Source organism: Doryrhamphus excisus, linkage group LG6, assembly GCF_037039965.1.
Source record: "Doryrhamphus excisus strain RoL-2023G ecotype Guam linkage group LG6, RoL_Dexc_Guam_v1.1, whole genome shotgun sequence".
Taxonomy (NCBI): Eukaryota; Metazoa; Chordata; class Actinopteri; order Syngnathiformes; family Syngnathidae; genus Doryrhamphus; species Doryrhamphus excisus.
Window position 1 is genome coordinate 16,498,459 of NC_136362.1, and position 27,155 is coordinate 16,525,613.

Sequence of the window (27,155 nt, forward strand, 5' to 3'; positions counted from 1 at the left end):
GATGCGGACTTCCCATTCAATCATGTTTGTCACCTTCCTAATCACATTTTTTAGGCACCATGGCAGGTTATTTACCATTCACATTTCACAAAAAATGCATGGACAGCAAGTCAGCAACATATCAGGTGCTTTGTTTGGGGGCTCAATGTCACGGAACGGTAGACATATGAATCATATGAAAACAGGCTTGAATGTAACAATTAGTAGCTGTCTTACAAGCGCATAAATAGCAATAATAGCTGTATTTTTTGTCCATTTGTTGGCTATCAGGCTACTTCCTGATTCATTTAAATGATGGCTGACACAGGCACAGGAATGTACCATTTGCATTCTGATGCCGAAGGTGCAGCTCTATTGGGATTAAAACCATGAAAACTGGTAATAAATTCCAATAAACTCCCAAACTAATTAAACACAAGCATATTTGCCTCATTGCCGTAAATTTGCAGAGCATCTCAGAGCATCTCACTTTTTTTTTTAATTCCAACTTCATGCTGCGACATGAATAAAAAAAAAAGAGAAAAGGCGCACATACACACATGTGCCACTTTCATCAGGCACACTTTCTTCTGTTTTGTTTGTCTTAAGCGCATATTCCCAATCACAATTTCCACAGCACACCCTGGCTGGCTGGCTGGCTGCTGCTCCTGAGGGTGCAGGCAGACACTTCTAGCTGCAGGCTCCCCCACTTCTGAAACCTGTCAAATGTGTCCTGGGAGAGTCAGCCTCCCTCTCATCATCCAGGGGCTTGTGGACCTCTCTCGCTCTCTTTCTCTCTCCATTTACTCTCCCTCCCCACTCTGACGCTCTCTTCCTCCTCCTCCTCTTCTTCTGCACTTTCATCTCACATCCAAACTTGCCGGTTGCAACCTTCTCAGCCTCCTCCAAGTTTGTGTCTCCTTTTCTCCTCTATTTTGTCTCCCCTGGTCTATATGACTTACTTTTAATCTCACTTTTCTGCCAGTCACTTTTAGGGTGAGATTTGTCCTCTTTTTGTCCCCTTTAGTCAGGAGTGTCAAAGCCAAAGAACCCCCCCAATGGGTGGTTTTGGTCACATGAGGTATTTCAAAATAAAACATGAACAGTGAGTGTCAGCTCAGCTTTTAGGAATTCAGCCGCTATTGCTACAACGACAAAGTTTTTCATTATGATTGGACTACAGCTGGATTTATCTTAATAAATAACAATATTAACTAACATTAGTGACCTATAGCATGCTGTTAAAAAATAGCAAATATATACAGTATATTTAAACATTTTATGAATCTTGGATATTATACCGCATTTTTAGGACTATAAGTCATGTTTTTTTACTTCAGCTTTTTTTTACCTAATTAGTATGCATTTTTGGCCTTGTGCGACGTACGACTTACAGAAAATACGGTAATTATATTTTACAGTTTTTAAAATATAATTTATGTAATTATATTTTACATTTTATTTCACGGTGGCCGAGTAATGATAATTAGCGACGCCAAATTGTCCATAGGTATGAATGTGAGCATGAATAATTGTTTATCTATATGTGTCCTGTGATTGGCTGGCGACCAGTCCAGGGTGTACCCCGCCTCTCAGATGGGATCGGCTCCAGCACATCCCCCACGACCCTCATGATGTTAAGGGGCATAGAAAACAGATGGATGGATATAACACAGAAATGCATGTGTATAACGTATCCATGTATTATTATTTTTATTGTTATTATTTGTAAGTGGGTATTATTTTTTAAAAAATTGGATTTTGCAGGTGTACCAAATATTGTGGAGGTGATCTTTAGCTTTCTCCATTTGCTGGATAAACTTGAAACGCATTCAAGGACATCTGCCAGACAAGCCCTCATATATTTCATTTTGGCTGTCCCCTATACCGCCAACAGAGGGAGGGTCTGCTCTTCCTTTTTACCCATCTGTCTGTCTGCTCTGCAGCCACTGTCCTGAGGGTGTCTGCACCCCGCCCTCCACCTCCCAGCCTCCCTTCCTCTCGTGATCAATATGACCGCAAAGGGAGAGCGGGGGCGATGAGGGGGGGTGGAGAACCTGTCTGTCAAAGCCGATGTTGGAAAATGAAGGCTCAGATGAAGGAGGCATGCTCTGTATATTAAACGCCCAGACATCCTAGTGAGGGAGGGAAGGAGGGAGGAGTAGGGATGTATCAATAGAGACATAAAGCTAAATATGCAAGTAAGAAAAAGGATGATGAAGGAAAAAAAGGCAAAATGGGAGCTAATGATGTTAATTGATATATCAAGTGTGTTGGCCGGAAAGGCAAAGAGAAGGAAATGAGCTGAGAACTCCAAAGTGCAAAGAAGACTAAAGAGCTGAGGAGGGGAAAACTAGTGAAGAGCCCAAGTTAACGACTTTGCAGATTTCATTATGGAGATAGTTAACCCTGTTGACACTGAAGGAGGGCGCTATCCTCTCAAGAGGAGCGTGGTCCTTCCACCTCCATGCGCGGAGACAGATGAGATCATTACAGCTATCAGCACCACTGCCATCCACAATTAGCACACGTCCTCTTCTCCCAACCCCCCACAAACACCACCTCCTCCTCTTCCTCTTCTTCTTCTTCCACTCGCCTTGTGATGTCGTTCTCTCAACCTCGTGACACTTCCGAAGGTCTTGATATTGGACTAAATAAGGAGTTGCATGCACCAAACTCTTCCTGCTTTGACCTTTCCAAACTCATTTACAGCCCATTTACATTTTAACGCTCACAGGCCACACAGCTTGGAGGTGCTTAGCGCCGAATGGAATTGCATCTGACTTGCTAAGCTGTCAACATGTTCACTTGATCAAAGGTTTTCAAACTTTTTACCCAAAGTACCACCTCAAAAACACTTTGCTTTGCAAGTGCCAAGTGATTGTTTGCTTTTGCTAACTCCACAGCTTCCAACATGTGGCTTGTACTTGCAGATAATCAGCTTGTGGCATATGAGACGTGCTAAACATTAATACTGTATTCCAGCAAAGGGGAATTTAATTTGAGTGATGGTGAATACAGACATTGGTTAATACAAATTGGGTAATGCAGTCATCCCTCGTTTAGTTTAGCTAATTAGTTCCAAATCCAACCGTGATGAATACATTTCCGCAACATAGGATACAGTAGATAGTAGTTAATGCATAGAAAACCTTTTTAGGATTTTCTGAATACAGGTCGGGCGTTCGAGTGGTTAGCGCGCAGACCTCACAGCTAGGAGACCAGGGTTCAATTCCACCCTCGACCATCTCTGTGTGGAGTTTGCAAACCTGTGCATGCGTGGATTTTCTCCGGGTACTCCGGTTTCCTCCCACATTCCAAAAACATGCTAGGTTAATTGGCGACTCCAAATCTACCATAGGTATGAATGTGAGTGTGAATGGTTGTTTGTCTGTATGTGCCCTGTGATTGGCTGGCCACCAGTCCAGGGTGTACTCCGCCTCTCGCCCAAAGACAGCTGGGATAGGCTCCAGCAACCCCAGCGACCCTCGTGAAGAAAAGCGGTAGAAAATGAATGAATAAATACAGGTCTTATCCAGGGGATGAGTGGTTAGCATATAAGCCACACCGTCAGGAGATCGGAAAGACTTGGGTTCGATTCTCTGCTTGGCATTTCTGTGTGGGTTTTCTCCGGGTTGTCCGGTTTCCTCCCGCATTCCAAAAGCATGCATATTAAGGTTAACTGACGACTCTGACTTGTCTATATATGCCCTGCCATTGGCTGGCGACCAGTCCAGGGTGTATCCCGCATCTCGCCCATGCAATGACCCTAGTGAGGATAAGCGGCATAGAAAGTAGATGGATGGAGTTCTTATCCATTACTAGAGCCCTGTAGACATAAAATAACACCCCCACAGTCATATTTACACTCCTATTATTCTTTGTTGATGAAGGAACACTGGAGAATTATATAACTTCTTTCTGCACTGACATGACAAATAACTGCGCTTTATGTTACATAAAATAGAATTTATGCTTGTATGAATTTAGATCCTGATATGGACTATATACAATATATTTCCATTATTTCCTGGGGTAAAATGTCATTTGAAATTCAAACAAACAAAAAATGTAAAAATGTAGAATGCACTTGCCTGTGAAGCAGACAGGACACTTAAAGGTTCCGCCCATTCCCTCAAAGCTGTGTTCAATCAGGTGACATTGAAGCTTGGCTGGAGAGTCAAAGGACTGACTGCACAGTTTGCACTCGTGGTTCAAGCCCTCTTCTGGAAGACAAAAACAACAAGATTGAACAAGATTATTCTCACAAAACTATTGTCAAGTAGATATTTGTGATTAGGTAAGTAAGTCTTATTGGATAAGAAAATTCACCAAAAATGCACCTTTAGTGCACAACAATTGTATGTGGTTTTCAAAAAAGACAATGAAGTGCTGAATTACTCTGACCACCGATGAAAAATAAATTAGAAAAAGTATCCCATTAAATAACTTCCAGTCCAGTCATCCCTCCTTTACAAGTTGAACCACATCTCAGTGCAGAAAAGCACACATTCACCAATTTATCCTCTCTGCTTTGCCCCATTGGAGCACATAAACTGGCCACTTGACTTAAATCATTCAGATTGAGAACATGGCACATTCATTTTCAAGCACACACACACACACACACAAATCTTGCTGAGTCAGACGTCTGCACTGAACTACCCATCTCCAGCATGTCAATAAAAGGCCTCCATCGTCTGCTGTGTGGCCAGACCAGTTCTCTATTAAACTCCTGCAGTGCCAGACATCCGGTCAGCTCCTGCGAGAAGAAGGATGGATGCACTAGGGAGTCATCTGGAGGGTTTATCCAAGGTCTGGTGATCAACACATTCACCTTCATACCACAGACATAAATACACCCATGTGTGCGGGTTAGTGCACTAGTTAGCAACAACAAGCAGAGGCACTGTTGATTCAGTATGGACATGTTTGCTGTCTAAGGAAGCACAAAAACAGACAGCGAGAGCCAAGTCTAAGCTCTGCTATCTCCTCTAGACTGTATTATTCTGCTTGTTACAACACTGGCATGGTAACAGGACTTCAAACATTCAGAGAGCGAATCTCACATTAAGAATTTGTATTATTGATATTAAACTCAGAATGAAGTTTTTTCATTTTCTCCTGCTCCAAACTATTTTGAAGTTGTGATGGAAGGCAAAAAGACATATTGGTGCGAATCTGAATAGAAATTATTCTTTTTTTCAAATTTTATTTACCATTGTCCTTCATTTCCCACCAAATAATGTATTAATATTCATGACCTCAATTAGGCATAAGGTATTTATGTTTGAAGGTGTAAAACCTAATTGAACTTATTAAAGAGACAAAATCCTTCAAACATTTAAAAGTAAAAATTAAAATCATAAATGACTGAATTTTGTTCAAAATTATGTATTAATTAGTAGGGGTGTCAAGAAGGTCTCAAGACGAGACGATACACAAGACTGTGTCTACAAGAACAACATGAGATTTTAACATTATTTTTAAGAAAACTACAATGAAATAAAAACATTTATAATATTATCTAAAAAAAATATGTTAAAATATGTCTGTTTGGAGATGAGGAAATGAAAGCAGACACGCACGCAACATATTAAGGCCGGCAAAATGATGGAGTTAGTTTTGATTTAGCCCAAGTGCCTGAGTGAGAAATCTTGTGATCTCTTGCGAGATCTTGTAACACCCGTATTAATTAGTAAAAATTAAAAAAAAAAAGAAAAAACTAATTAGTAAAAACGGAAAGGCGGGGTACACCCTGGACTGGTCGCCAGCCAATCACAGGGCACATATAGACAAACAACCATTCACACTCACATTCATACCTATGGACAATTTGGAGTTGCTAATTAACCTAACATGTTTTTGGAATGTGGGAGGAAACCGGAGTACCCACGCATGCACGGGGAGAACATGCAAACTCCACACAGAGATGCTCGAGGGTGGAATGGAATTGGGGTCCACTCGCCAGCCGTGCAGCCTCAACACTATAACAATAAAGTTAAAAAAATATAGTAAAGTATCATGCCACACGTCCCAAAAGTGGGGGAAAAAAGCGGATTCCTGTTCTATCCAAAAAGAAATTAAGGGTAGAAAACAAAAGTGAAATTGAATGGGGTTTTTCCTCTGGCTATGTGCTTTTGTGTAATCCCACTGCCCTAAAAATGTTAGGGCAATAGAAACTGTAACTTAAACAGTTGAGCTAAACGTTTTCATTTAATTACAGGATGGCGTGCGCAGCTTGAAATGACATGAGAAGTTAACAAGATACCGTTCTGCATGACTGTGTGCAAAAAGGTAGGCCAATCACGGTTTAAAATGGTTGGAAAAGTGGTGCTTCCTGCAGCCCTGTGCATTTGACAGATGAGCTACTCAGCAGCCTAAATATAGGTCTGAGTGGAGCAGCCGGCATCAGCCAAAGAGGGGAGTGGTGGTGATGGGGAGGAGAATAGCTCGCGAGTTCATCCAGTCAGTAAGCACGAGCACGTCCGCCCTCTTTCATCATCATTCACTTGGCTTGTGTGTGCTGGGGAGTACACTGAGGTCAAGCGTACTGCAGGGTTCACTCATCTATGCTGCCGCCATATGCGCAGCCCTCACTTGACCCCAGTGCACAACGCGCTCCCCTCGGACCTGCTTGACCCGCTTCATTATGCAGAAAACTCTGCACCTGCTGACTGACCTGTGTGTTTGTGAGCAGGTGCATTGAGGCGGAAGTTGCAAGAATGTGCCATCTTTTTAAGATAAATGTTAAACCATTGCTGTTAACTAATCCAGTGGAAAATTTGTCGTGAGTACCCTAGGCCCTTTCATCTTTAGCTTTTCAAAGAAGTTATGTAACTATTCTTATGTAAAACCAAAAACAACTAGCCTCTATAGGCTGGAGTTTGACACAAATTTCAGGATAAGCAATTTGAAATGATGTCATGCATCATGCGAGGCATCAACATATGACATGCTTTGTCTTTTGTTTTTTTCCATCCGAAAAAAGCACTTAAGAGTGTTGTATTTGGATTTTGTCTTAGCCTCCTCACTGGAGTGAAATCACTTCCTGTGCCTTCCTCGCATGCCTCAAACCACACCTCTCTTTGCACTGCGCAGACTCAGTATGCAAACCCAAGTCCACGAGGGTCCATCAAACATCTTCTACTCTCCCTCCTCGCCCGATCTGTTTCAAAGTCTCAGGGGTGTTGTGTGCTGCCACCACTCTGTCCCTGTGCAACTCTAAGAAAATCCATCAGATGACGACTGCTCCTGTTCCTGCTCCCTCTAAGCATCTCTGACACCAGCCAAGTAACTCCATTTGCATATCCACAGGGCCTCACCTTCTTGGGGCTCATTCTTTATGTATTTCACAGCTCCTTAAAACACAAACGCCTAATATCCCTCCCAAGAGGAGTGGCAGAGGAAATAGAAATAATATTGCTTATTTCTCCTTGCTGTTTATTTTTTTTTTTTAGTATCCAGGCTGAAGTTCATGTGCTGTTGAAGGTTGTTTGGGGAGTTGCAGCTCACCACTGTCTGGCTGGCACGGTTTGCGTTGTGAATTCTGGAAGTGTAACTCTTGAAGTTAAATCTGTGAACTCAATAGACGTGTCTTATTTTGCTTGGGAACGGATCAACTGACAGTGTGTAAAAAAGACCAAAGTAAGTGATGATGATCCAGGTCGTAATTATCACTTGTACATGTAGCGCAAATTAATGAAAAACTTGTAGAATGGTACTGTGTTTTAATAAGGGTAAGCCTAACCTGCTAGACCTAACACCATAACCAAAACCCAAAACTGAAAAAATAAATGTGCTCAGAACTCTTAACCCTGAAACTAAAAACTTTACCCTAAAGACCTAAAGCCTAACCTACGTAAAGCTTATCGCAAATCCTAACTCTACCACCTAACCCAAACCAAAACCCTAACCATATTCAAATTTCTAAACCTAGCCCTAAAACTGCTAAATCCCAAATATACTTCCACACCAATACCCCAGCTCTTAATAAATTATTTAATTTATAAAACTAGATCTAACACCTTAACCCTAAAATGCGAACCCAAAGCCAAAATTTAACAACTTTATCCGACTGGAACTCGAACCTGAACACTCTAACACTAAAACTTCTGACCAAAACTCCAAGACAAATGTAACACCCTACCCAAAAGCCTAACCGAACAGCCAAATTATGACTAACCCTAACTAAAACAAATACTGATTCTAAAAAACAAATACAAATATATAAATCTAGCCCTAAAACCATGATCAAAACCCAAAAGCTAAAACTGCTAATCAAGACTCAAATGCTACAATTCTGGCATATTGACAGAATGTCTATTGACTAGAGACAGTGCCACTGAGGAAAAAACAGGAAGCAGAACTGGAGGTAGCAGAAATGAGGATGCTGAGGTTCTCATTGGGAGTGTCCAGGATGGATAGGATCAGGACCGAGTACATCAGAGGGACATTACATGTTAGAGGCCTTGGAGATAAAGTCACAGAGTGGCCAGACTGAGATGGTCCAGACATGTTGTGACGTTGTGACGTTGGTGACATCGTTGTTGTTTGTGCAGACACACACACACGTCTATAGTTCACACACGTCAAAATCACACGTCAAAAACATGCTAGGTTGGTCAAAATCAGGTGCTTTCCCTGAAACCACCCAATGTTCTACTGCCGATTTATAAAGACCCCAAAAGGCTAAAAACAAACTCTTTTTTTCTGATGGAAGAAGAGGGTCTAAAGTTTCTTTTCATAGTTTCAATGTTTATGTAGTCATAAAACCAAAGCTCTCTTCTCTGAAAATGTCTGGCAGTGAATGAGTTAATTTGCACTGTCCCTATAAATAATTATAAAAAGAAAAACACTGAAGTTTTCTTGATGTTCCTTATTTTTCTTCTTTTCTTCTCTGGACTTGCTTTATTAAGTAACCACTATTCTACTTGTCATTTCTTTGTTACTCTTCTTCATTCTCCAAGTTCCAGTCGTTTTCCCAAAGACATCTCAATGTGTCAGCTTACTGTTTAAATGTCTGAATGGCTTGAAGCATTTGGCTTTAGGAGTCAAGAACTTAATGGATTTATGCTAATCTCTGCCGTGTGATTCTCTGACGCTCGGTCTGCTCGTGTGGCCAAAGCAGCTAAGCCAAACGATATTAAGGACATCAATCAAGGCACTCCTTTGCTGCAAGTAATGAGTAAACAAGGGAGAGGGAAAGTTGGGACTATTTAGTAGGCAGAGGTGTGTTGTTGTGGGAGCACCCAAGAAATTAAAAGTGGTTCGATCAAACAAAACAGGTCAATGCGATTCCAAAACACCCAACCTTTTCCCTGCCATCCTGTTTATGAGCAATTCCACCTTTAGCTAGAGATTACTTTCCGTTCTACCATCTGTCTCATAATTTCCTGCCTGATATAGGAGTTCTTGGTTAATAAGGCTGGAAGATTTGGGTTCTGTGCTCTATGTGCAAACCTCTACGGGATTGAATGGTAGCTCAGTTGACAGCTTCAGGCCTGTAAACAGTAGGTGGGTTTACTTCTCTCTTCTCTCTGCGGGAACTATCCATTAACAGATAATGGGGGGAAAATCAGAGTGATTAAGGCCCAGGGAATTATGGGTGAATACAAATTGACTCCACCACCGTGTGATGTGCTCTCTTGAGGTAGAAAACAACACTCATAGAAACAAACTAATTTCTGAAGTACCCCAAGGCCCATTAAGGCTCAGGGAATACAGCAGATAGGAGGAAGGAAGATGGTGGGTGGGAGCGCAAAGGGATGGACCCCCTCGGGACCAAAGCTGATTGGAGAACCGGTGACTGTGGGGAACATTGCTAATATCTATTTCCTGCCTGCACAGTCGGGGTAGGACAGAGGGAGTCATGTGCAAAATATTGGAATGAACCAAGAAGATTAGACCGTGGTACCTTGAAGTTTCCCTCCGTTTTATCAGTGAATGACAAATAGAACAGAATATCAAAGCCATTAAAAACAAAGAGTAAACGCTCCACTGTCGTCCATCGTCGGTGGCGCAATGGCCATAAGAAATCTTCAGGGTGCATGCACAAGAAGTAGAAGCAAAGTGAGGTACCAAAGCGCTCATGTCAGGGCCCCGGGTTCATTGCATGCCTGATACCGTGTTCTCCAGAGGGGAGGATGACACCCTTGCACAGCCAGAGCAAAGAATTCCGGGGTAACACGTCTCTGGGAGAATGTCAGCTCTGATGCATGGCGGCGTGCGTTGGAGGTGCTAATCAGAGCAGAGCCAGGCTCCTGCTAGGATCAGCTCACTTCGGTTCAGTAGCCCATAGCACTCCCCCTGCTACAAGACCAAGTCGAAATGACAGTTTTTCTGTGTCTACATAAACATGCGTAACGCCTGAATGGATGTTACAAAAGGTTTTAGCCCACTGGAACACTTTTTGGACTCGGCTCACATTGGGGACAAAAACAGAAGGACATTTATACCTGCTGAATGAATTCATGAATGAACTACCTGTACACCGAACACCAAGAATGCAAGCATTAATAATCCCATTTCTGACACCATTTGTCAGAAATCCCCTTCTACTTCCATGCATCTGTCCACTAAACACAAACAAGACAGATCATTTAGAAAAGCAGCACAGTCAAGGTTATGCCAAAATGACCCCACTCATGACACCATTAGTCACAGTCTATTGGTTTGTCACACTCTTTAGTTCAGACAAAACCCAAACAAGCAAAAGAACAGACTTGTTCTTTTGTTTGCAGATTGAGGTGTGAATCTAAGAGAATCTCTTTCAAGTCTCCAAAGAGTGAATGGCCTAAATGTAAAAAGTTAATTACTGTGGCTCATTCCTGTCTTTTTTTTTTCCTCTTGTGAACCTCAATGCAGCATTGTCAGGCAGAGGTATGTGGCTCTACTGGCTCTGTGATCCACACAAAGGATCAGCAAAAGGGGAGCATTTGCTGAGAGGCCCCTTGGCTGAGCTCACCGCATGGAACTCTGTACAATTAGCCAGCGCCTACGTTCTGCCGGCTTATAATTATCAGTGCTTGCCTTAATTGACTCCCTTAGCCTGCTGCAGAGGGAACAGTCCCACCACCAATACCGCAACCCCCCCCCCAACCTTGCTCGATGCAGGCCGCCTAGCGCCATGCCGGGCTCTCCAAAGTCATTTAGAAAAGCGCTCATATTTTCGGCACACACACACACACACACAAAAAGAGGGGAACATTTGGCGGCAGAGTATTCATCATCAGGTGTCTAGAGGTTTTCCTTAATAGAAAAGCTGAGTCCCACTGAGCGCGCTCCGTGTAGCGGCCAGCCACGCATGCTCAGGACCAGCAAGCTGCCATTCACAGCGGGCCACGAGGCATTTGCATAATTTTATATAACACAAGCGCCCGCTCTGGAAATTTAATACACCTCAGCAAATACCAGACAGGCGTTTTGCATAATTTTTTTCCCTTATACTCTACCTTGCGCATGTTTCTCTCCTGTCTTGTCTTGCTGCCATTCTCCAATCCCGCTACCAAGCTAGCACGCTCTCTCGTCGCCCCATGGTGCTGCTCTCACTTGGAGAGGGGAAGTTCATTACCTCAGCTAAATCAGAATTAGTCCCTTCATTTTGACGGGGCGAACTTCATTAGAAAGGCCCTTCCTTAATCCAGCAGGGAGAACTGATGAATCTACATGGGGGCAATAATTTGCTTCACACAGCACATTCAGCCACTTTCTCCCCATGCTCCCTTTCGTTCTTTTCTCTGTCTGTCCCGCTATACACTTACCCTGACATTTTTTTATTGGAGCAAAAACCTGCGAAAGGGAAACACCTGCATATAATTAACTCATGGCAGGGTGGGGAGGATGACTTACGCCGTGTGGAATGTCCCGTCTCCCCGTCTTCAGGGGCCTCTGGAGGAGGACTTGGCTTATGCTCAAACACACACCGAATGACTATGGCTTGGGACGGGCCCCAAGGGGGGGACCATTTTATAGTCATTATAAAGTGGAACTTCAAAATGTTACAAATGAAAGTAAACAAAACAATGGCTGACGACCATGACAAAGTACTTTGATTTCAAATTTTGTCTTCACAGACATGGTTGGGACCTCACCTCCTCGCAGAAAAACATCATTTCTGGAGGATACTTTGTGGTGCTTTATTCTGTACATTATTTACTCACTCAAGGTTGGAAAATGGAGCTGCCTTTGACAAAACTGACGTTATCTTAGCCGGTTTGGAAAAAAATGGGTCCCGATTTTTCTTCCTTACCTGAAATCTTAATTTTTTTTTAGTTAAACATAAATAATGGGATAGGTAACATTATGTATTTCAGACTTACCAATTTTCCGAAATGCAGCATTTGCACAAGCAGCAACCGAGTCACCTGATTGATTTGCTGGAAAATGTTTTCCAAGTTTTACAGACATAGTTTTTGTTTCGTTTTGAAAAAATTCAAGCTTTCAACAGGATTCTTTTTCCAAACTGGACTGAGGGAAAAGATGGGAATAAGGACAGACAACCCCTAACTGCCATACCGCAGAGTCTAGTGTCAAACAGATGTGAAGCTTGGCAGCTCTCCCCTTCAAAACAGAGACCCGTGGATTTTAAGGCGGTGTTGTCAACTCTGTCTTCCCTCCCCTCCTCTTTTTCACCCCTTGCCGTTTCCCCCCCAACAGTCCCACAGTCCCCACACTGGGCCCCTGCAGCCTCTGAGTCCTCATCACCTCCACACAGGAGTCTCCTGACTTGTAATCTCGTGCCTCGCTCATGAAGCCCCCGCGTCGTTACCCCCTACTTCCTCAGCTGATGGCTAAATTGGAATGGCGCACCCTGCTGGTGCAGAGAGCTCGGAACACGCAGCAGGTACTCACGCGTCGAGGCAGCCCTCTCACGAGGTGTCTTACATACAGCGGACATGCACGCAGGCTGCAAGCTGCAATATCCAATGCGAGGGCACACGCTGGGAATAAAAGTCGCAATCTCGCAAAAAGCTTCTGGCAAATCAGAACCTTGTGAACACACACACATATATATTGGCACTGATGGGCAATTGGTGTTCCTTGCATGTGTGCGTATTACAAATAGATTAAAAATATAGATTTATATACAGTACATACATGTCATATCACTTGAACCAACTGTAGCTTTAAGTCTGAGCTCTGGATTTTCAATGGCGTCTCAAAGGATGGACTTAGTGCAGTTTGCCCCACCCCCTCGCAGACTACAGTGGGTAGGTGGACAAAAGAAGGCAGGCAGACTAATTACTTGGGAGCTTGCTAGAAACAATTTCCTTCTGTTTAATGCTCAATTAACTGGTGTTGTCGCTCTAGTGGACATAGATACAAAGAAAAAATACTTAAGTACAAATGCTATAAGGCGGCAGTTGTCGGGACATCATAGCAGCAATGCTATGATTATACGTAATCATTGTGTGAATGTAATTTCATATTTTCTATGAAAATCCAACATCAAAATGTACAGATCACTCGGGACAAATTCCGATATTATGTGTAGTTTCATATTTTCATATTTAAATTCTACTTAGTGTTCTAGAAGGTGTATGGCTCAGCTTGTAGAGTGATTGGTTTGTAATGTTGAGGTCTGAAGATCAAGTCCAGAGGTAAACGCAAACCACATTCAAGAATACTGTAAAAAATGCTAAATACACACATCGTATTTAAATGCTGTGTATTTACTTATATTTATATAAGTTATATATATATATATATATATATATATATATATTATATGTATTTACTTCTGTAAACAGAATGACAAAAAAAGGAAATGTATGTACATGGAATGACAGAAAACCAAATTCACAACATTAAACACATAATATTAACAACTATTTAAAGCACAGTGCTGCAAAGCATGATGGGAGATTGCACTAAAATTATTTGGCATACCCTACTGCTACCCCAATTGTGGCAAAGTAGTAAGTTTCAATTTCAGCTCATACCAATTTACTCTTACTTTCATTCTACGTTTCCACAGCATTTCAGTCCAGCTTCAGCTTCCAAGCAGCTCCTGCGTGCATTCTCAATTTATATTTTCGCACCTTTTGAAGGTGTTTCAGTTTCGATTCGGATTTACAGAATTCACACCCAATGTCTGCTGACATTGCATCATCTAGTTTCTGAAGATAATTAAATTGGAGAACACATAAGGAGTATTAAAATTGACTAAAATGGTGTCACAGACATGCTACATTTCCTCATATGTGGCCAGAGGCGTTTTATTTACTCAACTACAGAAAGGACCTTGTGTGTATTAGGGGTAAAGCATCCATTTAAGGATTTTTAATCTTGCACAAGATAAAATAAGCGCTGCACACAGGCATACATGCAGCTTACTCAAACCACGTTTCTATGTTTGCTATGTATCTAAGTATCTATAGTATGTACCCATAAATAGCGGTATGTCTAATGCCGTGCAATCCTGTGACTAATCAATATCCAGGAACATGCTGGGCCCAAAAATAGACAAATGATGACACAAGACTGTCATAAATGCATCAAACACAATAAATTAATAATTAATAAATACAACTTGGAGCTCAACCTGTGTCGTCATATCCATTTTTTTCAAACATTAAAATGTCAATGAAAAAAAAAAAACACTCCTCTCCCATTCCTCCTCATTGTGTTCACTGCCATTTAATTTCCCTCTCATAAACACAATCTTAGGTGTGCCCGAGACGAGGAGGAAACAGTACTTAGCCCAGACTGGCCCAGAGTGGTATTTTCAGCAAGAGCTCTCCTGGCCTTGTGGAGAAAATACTTGTCCATTAAGACTGTCAGATGATGCTCTCAGAAAATGAGAGGCCGTATCGCTGGAGAGGTCTGCAGGGAGAGCACTAAGGCAAGAGTTGGAGGTGGGGGGGTTAACAGAGAGTGAGATGCACGGGGGTTAAAGAAATCTGCAGCCTGACTAGATGTGGAGTTGTCACATTATAGAAAATATAATCTAACCTACTTTGCTCTACAAAGAAATGTCTATTGAATTCCTTTGAGGATCATTAAAAAAGGGGTATAGAATTACAATGCACTATTATTACAGCTCACAAGGGGGGAGACCTCAGTCATTAAGCCTCTAAGATGTCGTCTGTTTTGATGACTTTTATCAGCTACGCTTCCCTTACAAAAGTGACAAATCCTCGCTATTTTGTTGCCAATCTCCTTGCGCTTGTCATGTGTTTCCAAAAGATCACAAAACCCACTTCAAACGCTCGTGTGATACGTCTTGAAAATTCACCAGGCTCCATTCCCCAATTGCATTTGCAGGATTAACTCGCGGAAGAAACGTCTCACATTTCTTAACCAGTGGCTGCGTCTGACATCAGAGCGGATGCGATGTCTGGCACGCTGGTATTGTCCAGGGGAGGGAACCCTCACTCGAACCGTCAGCGCCTCTCCAAGTGGGACAGAGATGATTAAAACACACCACGGCGGTGAGTGACAGACTCCCCGTCGCCTCAAGAAGATGACAGAACGCTCCTCTAATTTTAACTCCAGACTATAACACATCGAGCGCCTCTGTCAAAACCCACAGAAAACAGCCATGCTGAGATGCTTAAGTGCAATGAAAGTGATAACAAACTGAGCAGTGAAATAAAAAAAAACAACAATAGCAAGTAGGGAGTGGAAAGAGAGAGTAGGGGAGAAGGTGTTATGTCCCTCTGGTGCACACAAACAGCTGGAACCTGTGAGCTTGTGACAACACCTACAAACATTTCTGTTACTTTCACAGAAATAACTGATGCTGATGCTCTGGTGTGATGCTTTGGCAGCATCTTCATCCCAGTGCAAAAAAAAAGAAGCCTGCATTTGACATTTCCATAACAGGGATGTGGAAGGAAGGTGGCACAAGCTTACCCTCAGCCTGAAAATGAATAGGCAGCCGGGGTGGGAGGCTCTCTTTATTGTCATGTTATACAGAGGGAGCTCTGGCTTGCGTACTAAATGATTCACAGAAAAACCGAATATTTTACATCGGTGTCAGCAATTCAGCCGGGCACCCTTGTGGGGGAATTCTTTTTGTGTGTTTTTATTGAAGTCTGCGCCGAGTGCGCCCAAAAGCTCTGACAGGGGGCCCCCGAGGGCGCTTGTCTTCACCTTCAAATCATAAGATGGAGTGAAGAAACTCCCTCTGCGCTCTCAATTATACCACTCAACACCCCCTCCCTCACTATCACCCTACAGACACACTCTCACGCTCACTCCTGCACACAATTCTGCCGTCCCCAGAAAAAAAAAATAAAACAGTAGCAAGGCAGAAAAGTCTTCGGTAATACACTCCCAGTGGAGGGCGCCACCATCACTTTGCTGCTGGATCAGCTGACAGGCTCAGGTCCATTCCCTGCAGGTCTGTCACACTTGGTGCTACAATGTGACAGTTAGTACTTCATCCCCGGGGAGGACCCTACCTTCCCTCCACCCTTACATAAGGGGCCCTTCCTCTGACCCATGGAATCTATGTAGCTATGCCCCAATTACCAATGAATCATGCCTGTGTGGAAGCACATTAGCATTACCATCCTTTCATCATATGTATAGTATTTATTGACACTGCTTGCATTTTTATGCCTTTTTGTGTCAATTCCAACAATTTTCCACCTTCTGAGGTAAGGTGTCTCACTTCCTGTTGTTGGTCGACAAATATATTATACTTCATCATGCACCTAATGATCTAATAATGGCATGCCATTAACAGTATCAAAGCACAGCCATATTGTATTCTGTATACAAAGCAAAGGTGGGTAAATGCCGGATCTACTGTGTGCCAGCATGGCCTCTCGTTATTTTCTGATAGCTACCTCAGCTCCAACGGTACCAACTAAACATTGTTGAGTGTTGTCTTTAATATGTAGCTAAATCATTCCGCGTAAGAGTAAGGTGTATAAAACTGCCGGATCTACTCTTATGGCTCCAGTTGAATCCAATGCCAACTAAGATTAAGATATGTCTTTAAGATTAAGATATGCCTTTATTCATCCCTCAGTGGGGAAATTTGTGATAAAAAATGATAAATGTCTTTAACATACTGCTAAGTGTTGCTGCACCTTTTCTTATACTGTAGAAAGTGGTGGATAAATACTTTGATTCATGTTTGGATTATTAACACAAAACAGAGTTCTGTTCTGATAAAAACCATGCAACAGCCCAACTACAAAGCACTCAAGTTCCAAGTATTCTATATTTTTTGGAGGTCCAATATAGAGGTTCTTGGAAGGAGCAGAAGGAGAGGGAAAGATGTGGTGTCATTCAATAGATGGGCACAGCTGTACAAACACGAATATCAAGAAATTTCTGCCTGCTTGATGAAATTGACTTTGCATGAATGGTCCCCGTTTCCTCATGGAGCCAAAATGGACCATTTTCCACATGTCTGGATGAAGATGACCACCCTCATATGACTGACTGTGCAAAACATTAGTATGGCCTAATTTGACTTTGCCTATATGACTTCATCCAAGCCCAGCTGCCTGCCCGACCTGTCAGAAGCATCCTTTCCAAAAATGCCCAAACAAATAAAGCAACCACCACTGGCAAGGTCAGGCGGGGCAGCTACTGTGGGTGCCTGTACTCTGGCGGGCCCTCGGAAATATTGGACGAAAAAAAGGGAAGTGAATAGAACAGAATCTTTTCAAAGTGAAATCTCCAGCTGATGGCTTAGAGCTCCACACCCCACAGTTTGTTTCTCTTGCTGCTGTCAGACACTCGGCCTGAGCCATTTGGAAGGATTAGAAAAAAAAAAAAAAAGCGGGAGGAAGAAAAGTGGACTGTACTGCGGGGCCTGAGTGATGGCTCCAAGACCCCTCAGAGAGTGATAAACCTTTTGACCTTGTCAGCCCCCCTGTGGTGACCCCTGACCTTTGGCTGTGTGAAACAGACCCGACGAGGCAGGAGTTTTCAGGCCAAAAAGAAAAAATCCCGCACATTTGACCTATAACTGTCCTAATGGTCTGGACTCTGAAACCAAATCATTTACTGTTACTACAGCTGATTTACAGGTTTTTTTCCACCCTTTTTTGGGTCACTATTCCTGTATAAATGGCACCGTTGGACCAAGTTCTTCAGGCACTATTTTACCTGTGAATGTAGCAACATAGGTGGGACAAAGCTAGGCTAAATTTCTTTATGTTTTCTGCTCTCTCTTGTAGTCACAACTAAAAATTGATAAATGATGCTTTTAACAAGTAGCTAAATCTTTCTCACGCTCCAGGGTACCATGACTTTAGAAAGTCTTGGATGGCTTATTGCATAGGTTTTCCATCCATCCATTTTCTATCCCGCTTATCCTCACAAGGGTTACGGGCATGCTGGAGCCTATACCAGCTGTCTTCGGGCGAGAGGCGGGGTACACCCTGGACTGGTCACCAGTCAATCACATATAAACAAATAACCATTCACACTCACATTCATATATCACATTCAGTACCCGGAGAAAACCCACACACAGGGAGAACATGCAAACTCCACACAGAGATGCCCGAAGAGGGAATCGAACCCAGCTGTGTGCACTAACCAGTTTTCCTGGCTTAAAAAGGCCTGGAATGTACGCAAGTAAGATTCAAGTAGACTGCTAAAGCGTGCTAATGGAAGGCCATTGTACCCTCCATGTATCGGTGTTCTGTGTGAAAAGCAAGCACAGATTATTGCAAGTTTTACATTCATGGCTCTGAAGAAGCCACTTTGCAAGATTTCTTTGTATGAGGAGCTTCTGCTTTGTTTAGTCTGTGTGGCACAAGATGGTGTTACTCTTGGAAAGACATTGTATGCAGAGATTTGTGATGAATATAGTTGTCTACTTATGCTGAATAATTCAGTTCAGCTGGAAAATGTTACCTTAATGCAAATTGTGCTTTATAGCACACTAAAGTCATCCTCTATTACCTATTCAAATACTGAGTAATCTGTACTAGCAGATGAGCAGTGAAACAGCTACAGAGGAAATAAATGACTACAGACTAGTGTGTATATTATTAGCAGAGACACAATGACACATCTATATACTCCGCTCCACAACGGGCACTGGCTCCCTCCAAGGTCGCGCCAGTCCATGCCAGTCATTCCTCCAATCCATTTTCTCTCCCCAGGCTCCCTCCCTTCCCCCATGTTGTTGGCCCAGTGATTCAGTGCCTTGCATTAAGAGCAATTCACCTGCCTCCGGCATCCCAGCGGCACAGCTCCCCCGAGGAAACCAGGTGGAGCATAAAAAAAAAGTTCCACATATGGTAAAGTCAAGCTGCTCGGAGGCTGCCGAGTGTCTGCTGTGGGGATAGAAGCTCCTAAAAGGCCCAGCTGGTACTTGGAAAAGAGCTTGTGCATTACTACACCTCCGTGTCTGTTTGGGCTCCCCTTTGGAAAGTGTTGGCCAGCACACATGACCGGCCATTTTAGATTCCTCCCTCTACCCTGCCACATCCCTCGCTCCCTCTCGCTTTCCAACTGGTTCTGTATCCAATTGAACATTTGGTCCTCCACTGCTGGTTAATCAAATTCCTCCATCTGGCCCCCACGGTCCCAGTGGAACCCAAAAGGTGCAGCCTGAGCCTGGGTCCAAGCACATTTTTTAAGGGGAGAGGGGGAGAGCCATAGAAGGGGGGGAATTAGGAGACAAGGACTGCCTACCTAACTTACACAGCACAGTCAACGAGATCAGGTAGTGAGCATGAGGCCAAGTCTGGTCGTTTTGGGCAAACAGGAACAGCTTGGGACTAAGTACCAGAAGCCTGCTGTTCTTATTGAGCTCCGGGAATGGCGGCGGGATCATATGACAGTAGGAGGGTTTTATGAGCTAATGCCTCCATATACACTGCAGAATACAGAATAGAGTTAGGGCCTAAATACTGCTGGCTACAGCAGATGGGATGATTATTTAGTAGCCATGGCAGTAGGGGGCGCTGCTGAAAATGTAGTGTACAGACACATGTTTCAGAATAAACATATTTGGGAGTGTCTAGTTGCTTTTATGCAGTTTCTTTGAGTTTAGGTATAAATACTGCTGTCGAAAGCAAAAGTGCATCCTGTTGTTTAGTTTCCATGACACTAGAGGGAGCATAAGCGCAGAGAAACAGGCCATGGAATGAAGCCATTTCTGTTTAATGCAGTTGTTGTCATCTTATACCACCTTCCTTGAGTTCAAAGTAGCAGCACATCAGTAACTAAGCAGCATCTCAGCCTCTACTCTGATCAAAAGCGCTATCTTAGGATATCACACAAAGCCGGCAGGGATCTTACTATTCCCTCGAGAGTTTGTGTGCAAACCTTGACAAAATATCTCCTTAACTACATATTAATCAAAAGAGTCTAAAAAGCGAACCACGCCACGCTATGTTAAACACCTTTTTAAAGCCCAGTCACCTCAGTAAAATGCTTGCCTTATGATGGCGAGCCAACCAGCTTATCGCACATGTTCTTTGATTCCGGAAAACCTGAGAGGTCACAGATGAGTCACTGAAACACAAAAGCGTGTTAGCTATGCCTGCCCATAATATGTAGCACATGATTTCTATTCATGTCCAAGCATCCTCTCCCCTGCCAGGTGGCAAAACATGTGTCAATAATTAAACTGCTTTTACATAACAGGCTACAGGAACACAATGCAATTTGCTCCCCATATTTCATTGGGCCTTTATGAAAGCACATGAGAGAGCGTAATTAATCAAACCACTGGAATATGTGAACGGCAATTTCCACTTAATGGCACTTACAGGGATTGCGTCCCTTAAGCACCCTGTTCTGTCTACCAAACGAGCGGGATTCATTTTCATCTTTCATAGTTCAGATGATAAAACCTGGTGCGGATGTTAAACAGCACAGTTTGACATTAGGGTGTCTGCAATATAACTGAGGCAATGTATAGAAATGCTGTTTTTATACTTGTGTACCAGTTTTTTCTTTTAGAAATTTACTTTCACCTCAAACCTGAGAGTCTGTTGACTCAACCAAAGGAGGATAACCACCACCCACCCGGGACAGGAACAGGATCATTCATTGCTTTTAGTGGATTCTCCGGGTCTAAATGGCACCCATGTCCCAAAAAGTGTTTGTCTTTCTCGTTTTCTCTCTCTCTCTTTCCTACTCCCCTCTGTCTCTCCAAAGACTCCTCTAAGTGCAGCATCTTGTTTCAGTAATTCAGCCAGGACAGAGACAGTGGAGAGAGGAAAGTCATCGATTTCTCTCTCATTTGGTTCCTCCCAGACTTGCTGTAAGGCCTCTTTGGGGAGTTCTGGACTATTGGGCCATGCTATAAGCCGGTGTCATTGCATCTATAAGGTCAGCACTACGCAGTTGTTTTCATTTTGGCTTCTTATTGCTGTTTGGAACACAATACTGTTCATGTTCATGTCACCATATGCAACAGAATAGCAGTCATCCTAACAGGTACCTATCATTCCATCCACATGTCCTGTCATCCGTCAATCAATTAGCTATACAATGTACATCAGTCTACATATGAGTCTTGCTATTAGTCTCATCTGTCCATCCATACATTAATCTCAGTCAATCAATCAGCCATAAATTATAGTCTATGGATTTATTTACCCATTAATACTGTCTATCAATTCCTTTAACTATACATTAATTTCAGTCTCACCTCAGTCCATGCATCCATCCATTTACTCATCCGTGCATTTCTATCCATCCTAGTCAATGTGTCCTCCTTTCCATCCATCCAACCAATTGTCAGTCTCCTCTCAGTCCATCCACCACCAGTTTCTCTACCATCCATCCACCCATCCATCTTCTGACTGTGCTAATATACACAATTATATAATGTAAATACAAAGTACTGTGTGTATAGAATACAACCTTAATATAACTCTATCGAGTTGTGTGTACAGTATCTGGTGGAGGACTCGGGGAGGACTTCTGAAGCAAACGACTTGAGTTTCATCCTCCTTCCTTTCAGGCACCCTAGCTGACCTCATCAAGTGAGTTTGCGGTAGGTCTCGCCACCATCTCGGCTTCCTGTTGGCTCCAGTTAGTATCTCCTCTGCATTGGCGCCCTTTAGGGCTCCTAATAATTCATTTTGCTCTGACTCCAAGCCAGCCTGCTAAATTCTTAATAACAGTCAGCAACTCTCAGGCTGAGCTTCCATTCATTAACATCTTATTGAGATATTCTTTAGCACAAAACCAATTAAAAATGCAACACATCTACCTGCAGATCTTGGGTGTGCGTTATTTACGAAATAGAGGCCAATCCCTGGTGCCATTAGAGGAGCGAGGCAGGTGAAATACAAACAAGACAAATCTATCTATTGTTTATCATCTCCTCAGGCTTTTTTTTACCCACAGGGCAGAATAAGAGAGGGAGGGGAAGAGGTCATTAAAATTACCATCCAATCCTTTATCTGAGTCAGATTCCACTGCAAAGACACGCCACAGCAAATTCCACACTACACTGTATATTGCATTAGCATAACGCCCAAAAGATCTAACCTTTGTTCAGTTCTATTTGGTTTAAAGAGAGGAAACAGTCTTGGTGAGTCACCGGTTCGTTTTTGTTTGTCTTGTCGGCCTTGTGACTGTTCTTGCTAAAGATATGCTCTTCCAAAAATAAAAGCATCTGGGGATGCAAGCGGTGTCGAAACAAAGAATATCACATCACTGGAGAGTATTAGGAAATACACAATATACAATAATTAACAGACAATAAATATATTTTCTTGGCAGTTGTGCATATAAGTGCAATTGTCATCCTTCGAGTTAATGTGTTGACAATCAAGCCAAGGACATGAGCAGGTCGCTTGGTTGAACATGAGAGAACTATAGTGCTTACAGAATGGGAAACGGTGTTAGTGAACAGAAGAGAGGGGCTTTGTGCCAATGTCTTCAGTCAGGCAGACATGCATCATGCAAACGTAGAATATGAGAAGAAGATGGCTAAATAGCAGGAAAGAGAAAGACAGAAAGAAAAAAGAGAAAGAAAGATCTGTGATCCCCCCCTCTTCTTCCCCTCGAGACCTCCCTTGATGCCAAGCATTCATCATTCAGCCTCTAATATCAGTTATTCCGTGGCTCCTCTGCTTACAGCAGAATTAATTTCTGCTTTAATTACTCTCATCGGCGGAATGCTGATGAAGGAGAGGGACGAGGCATTCTGGGACTCGGGCCTCATTCCGCCGCTTTAATTTGAATGAATTCCACACGGAGACGCTGGCAAACAACTGGCAGTCGAGCCCCAGGAGCCACTGTGGGACCGCGTGCGGGAGCTGCTGCTGCCACGGCCCCCACCATGCTGGCTGTTACCTTGTGTGCGCCTGTATGCTCCCCTCTCTTTTGGTGCATGATGACTGTGTCACATAGGAACACACAGGAGGAGGAAAAGCGATGACAGATAGATTGAGCAGTTTGCATTGTTTGTAAGGGGCATCTGCATCAATGTCATTCGATGTGGAATGAGAATGTAGCATTATGGACATATCCTGCAGCACACGCATAAATACTTAATATCTGGAGCATCAGCCTCACTCCTACTCCATTCATCATAAAATAAATAGTACAAAAAACAAATAGCAGGAGGTTGCTTGAAGTGAGATGTTCATAGCGTGGTTTGCATAATGAAAACAAGTGCAGAATAGCCAAGGAGCAGACAGAGGGGCCATAATTGACTGCTTGCTAGTTGCAGAGTGGAGCATATTGGCTGCATCAGGTTTTTGATTGATTATGAGGGTCTTGCATACCGATTCACTTGATTAAATGTAAGCATGGATTTTGTTTATCCTGAATCCTAATGAAATGAAAAGACGTGAGGATGCACAGCCAGGCTGAATTTGGAGCACCACTCTTTAACTACATAGTAGAAGAAAGTAAAGGTATTTTGATGAATAACAAAACAAACTGGGGTTAGTCCGCTTTTGCTAAATAGCCCAAAATTGAGCAAATATTACCATTAGAAATAGCATTTTCCCTTTACACCAGACTAGCCTAAGATGTACATTTACTAGCTACAACATTAGAATAAGGTCCAATACAAGAGCTCTATTGAAAGATAAGGCACCATCATTAGGCACAATGGTCAAATCTAATAGGATACAGTATAACAGCTTTTTCAGAGCCTGGGGTCGAGGTAGATAGGTGGCCACTCTGGTGTTGTAGTATCGACTGTCATTAACCCCAGCCCACACACTGGATCACATAGGTGTACCTGATATTGTGGATAATTCAAGTGTTTTCATACTATAAATAAGTTTTCAAAGAAAACTGAATTATACTGATGATTCGATGGCTTCCACTTCCAGGGACCTCAGCAGACACCACTTTTAGTGACCCTGAAATCTCCGGACAGGTGGGTGATGGCCTACGCACACTGTCCGTTTTTTGGCAGCTGCTCTCTTCCCCTCAGCGGTGTGGAGCTTGGGTGCATGATGAGCAGCTGGGTCACAAACACTAAGCACATTAATATCTTCTTAATGATAATAATCATTATGGCATAAGCACCTTCCTCCCCTGATGCGGGACGGTTCACGGAAATGTGCCATCAAGTAGCATCGCCGTTAAGATAAAAAAAAAAAAACAACAACAACACAAAACAAGAGATGGAATGACTCTTAATGGGCAGCAACTTACAGCCACAATGATAATGCAGATGCTAATGTAATAATGTGATAATGAGATATAGCAAAGACATGAGGGACACCAAAAGCTGGGTGAATGAATAAATAATATCTGTATTTAAAAGTGGGGACGACAGTTACACACTGCAGATGTTCATTACTTTGCATATAAATATAGACCTGATTATATATGTTTTAATTAGTACATACCCGAAGATGGATTTCCTAATGCTCCAAGGCCATTTCTAGATCCACTCAAGCACTTTGCCACCTTTTTTCACCATACACGCGCCTCATTTAACGTAACTGTCAGCATTCACCTATCATAGGCCATTATGTGTCTCATCCGCGTTCATTATTGAAGCTAATGATCTGTTGTCCTCTCTGCACCCCCACTCAAGGAAGACTACATTAAAAGTCTCTTACTAACTTAATTAGTAATTATAAATGTTAAAGATTAATCAGTCAGTGAGTGGCTTAAGGTTGGTGTCTCCAGACGGCGAGACAAATGTGGAGACAAAAGAGGCCACGTCGGCTCAGTGGAAATGGAACAAGGCAAAAGAATGACGAGTGAGAATGAAATCATGTGTAAAAAAAAACATGTATTAAAGCACTGATTTTCAATCTGTAGTACGAGTACCACTGCTAATACACGGCTTCACAAAGTGGTATGGAGATTGTATGACAAGAGAGATATTTTTAATAAATAAATACATTAATATTATATGGCTAACATTCTGTATATACATGACTTATGTATGGCATAATGGCACTGTTTATTAACAGTACCATGCTGAAATATAATCCATTTGCCATATTGACTTGAATGTAACACTATCCTGAATAAAAGACTCTTGTTAGAAGTGAAAACCGACGTGTGTGACTGTTTTGTTTTGGATGAAACACAAAGATAATAGGTCTGCTTTCATGGGTGACTAAGGAAATTTAAAAATAGTCACACCAACTACCCTCATGTCCTCCTTCACTACATCCAAAAACCTCCTCTTTGGTCTTCCTCTGCACCTCCAACCTGGCAACATCCTTCTACCAATATATTCACTATCTCTCCTCTGGACATGTCCCAACCATCTCAGTCTGGCCTCTGACTTTATCTCCAAGGCCTCTAACATGTAATCTCCTTCTGATGTACTCCTTCCTGATCCTATCCATCCTGGTCACTCCCAATGTGAACCTCAGCATCCGCATTGCACAATTGTGCCTATTGTGGGTTATTAACTCAAATATTCCAAACCAAACTGCCATCCCCTGAGTTGAATATGTTGGTTATTGTTATATTTTGCTATTTCTATCAGCTCAGCTTCAGCTTTCGAAAACATACTTTTAAAGAGAGCCTTTGCCTCACACCAAAATGCATATTAAATTTGAGTCAATATTGTAAATCTTCTTTTGCTAAAAATTCCTTTTGAGTCCAATAACTTCTTGAACTATTTCTGGTTGGAGCAAAAGCTCGGGCATGTGTCGGCAACCTTTAATACCAAAGATTTCGCCCCCTTGCCCACTCAAGAAACATTTTCTGGAGCTGCAACACATCATAACTTACTTGTACTTTCAAAAGTTGTAATTGTTCTTAATTTTACATGTTAATACAGAACGCACAAACATAAGTATATTGTGCATGTGTAAAAAAAAAGCCAACCAGTGGGGGTATGAAAGTACATTCGTCAACCCCATTACCGGATGCCTCAAAGGGGACCTATTATGCTTTCTCCACTTTTCTGACCTATAAATGTAGTTTGGATGTTGTATTCTCATGTTTAACGATGCCAAAGTTTCAGATAATGGGGTTTTCACATTTGGAAGAAAGTCCTGAAAGAAGTTTGGGATGGCTGAAAATGCTTGGTTTCAAAAGGTGTGGTAAAACTGACCCTTTGTGATGTCACAGAGTGGCGGACTTCCTTATATGGGTGTGTCTGTAGGCAGATAAGCGCTCTGCTCTCCCCCAAGTTCTCCAAGCGTTCATTTAGAGGTTGATCATTTATGATAGTTAGTGTGGTGTGAATGGTTATTTGTCTATATGAGCCCTGTGTTTGGCTGGCGACCAGTCGCCTGAAGACAGCTGGGATAGGCTCCAGCACGCCCGCGACCCTTGTGAGGATAAGTGGTACAAAATGAAAGAATGAATGAATAATTTAAGATACAAATTCTTCATGTGCTTGCTTTAAAGTACCAAATACAACGTCTGACGATTTTGGTGTAGGCCAAAGTTTACGGCACACATCTGAGCTCTGAGCACTGATGCTTGGGCAAAGATAAGAGTTCTACCGGCTGGCCCACCAATGATGTCACCAAAGCATCTTATGCAAAGTTGCCATGGCAACGAGAGTGATGTTCCTTATCACACTGCCACTGTTCAAACACGTCTGAATAGTTCAGTCAGCATTGATGCTCCTGCTAACACAGCATGCGAACAGGTATTCTGACCGGTCTACTTACATTGTCAACTATAAAAGGGCATGATAACATCTCCCTACGGCAACAACAAAGATGTTATTCTCATTATTATATCCCTGCGACTGCTCAAACACCTTTCAAAAGTAAAGTTAGTATTGCTCTTATGCTAATACAGCATGTGAGGTGTCCTGGCTGGTCCACCAATGATGGGTC

The 27,155-nt window shown here is 42.6% G+C and overlaps 1 protein-coding gene across 2 annotated transcripts in view; it reads right to left on the reverse strand.

Moving 5' to 3' along the window:
• znf521 (zinc finger protein 521) overlaps positions 1-27,155 on the reverse strand; it is a 120,287-nt gene that overhangs the window by 24,418 nt on the left and 68,714 nt on the right. For both annotated transcript variants that reach the window (XM_058068846.2, XM_058068849.2), the window contains one exon: positions 4,074-4,205. In XM_058068846.2, the coding sequence (XP_057924829.2) occupies positions 4,074-4,205 (132 nt within the window). The remainder of the gene's footprint in view (positions 1-4,073; positions 4,206-27,155) is intronic.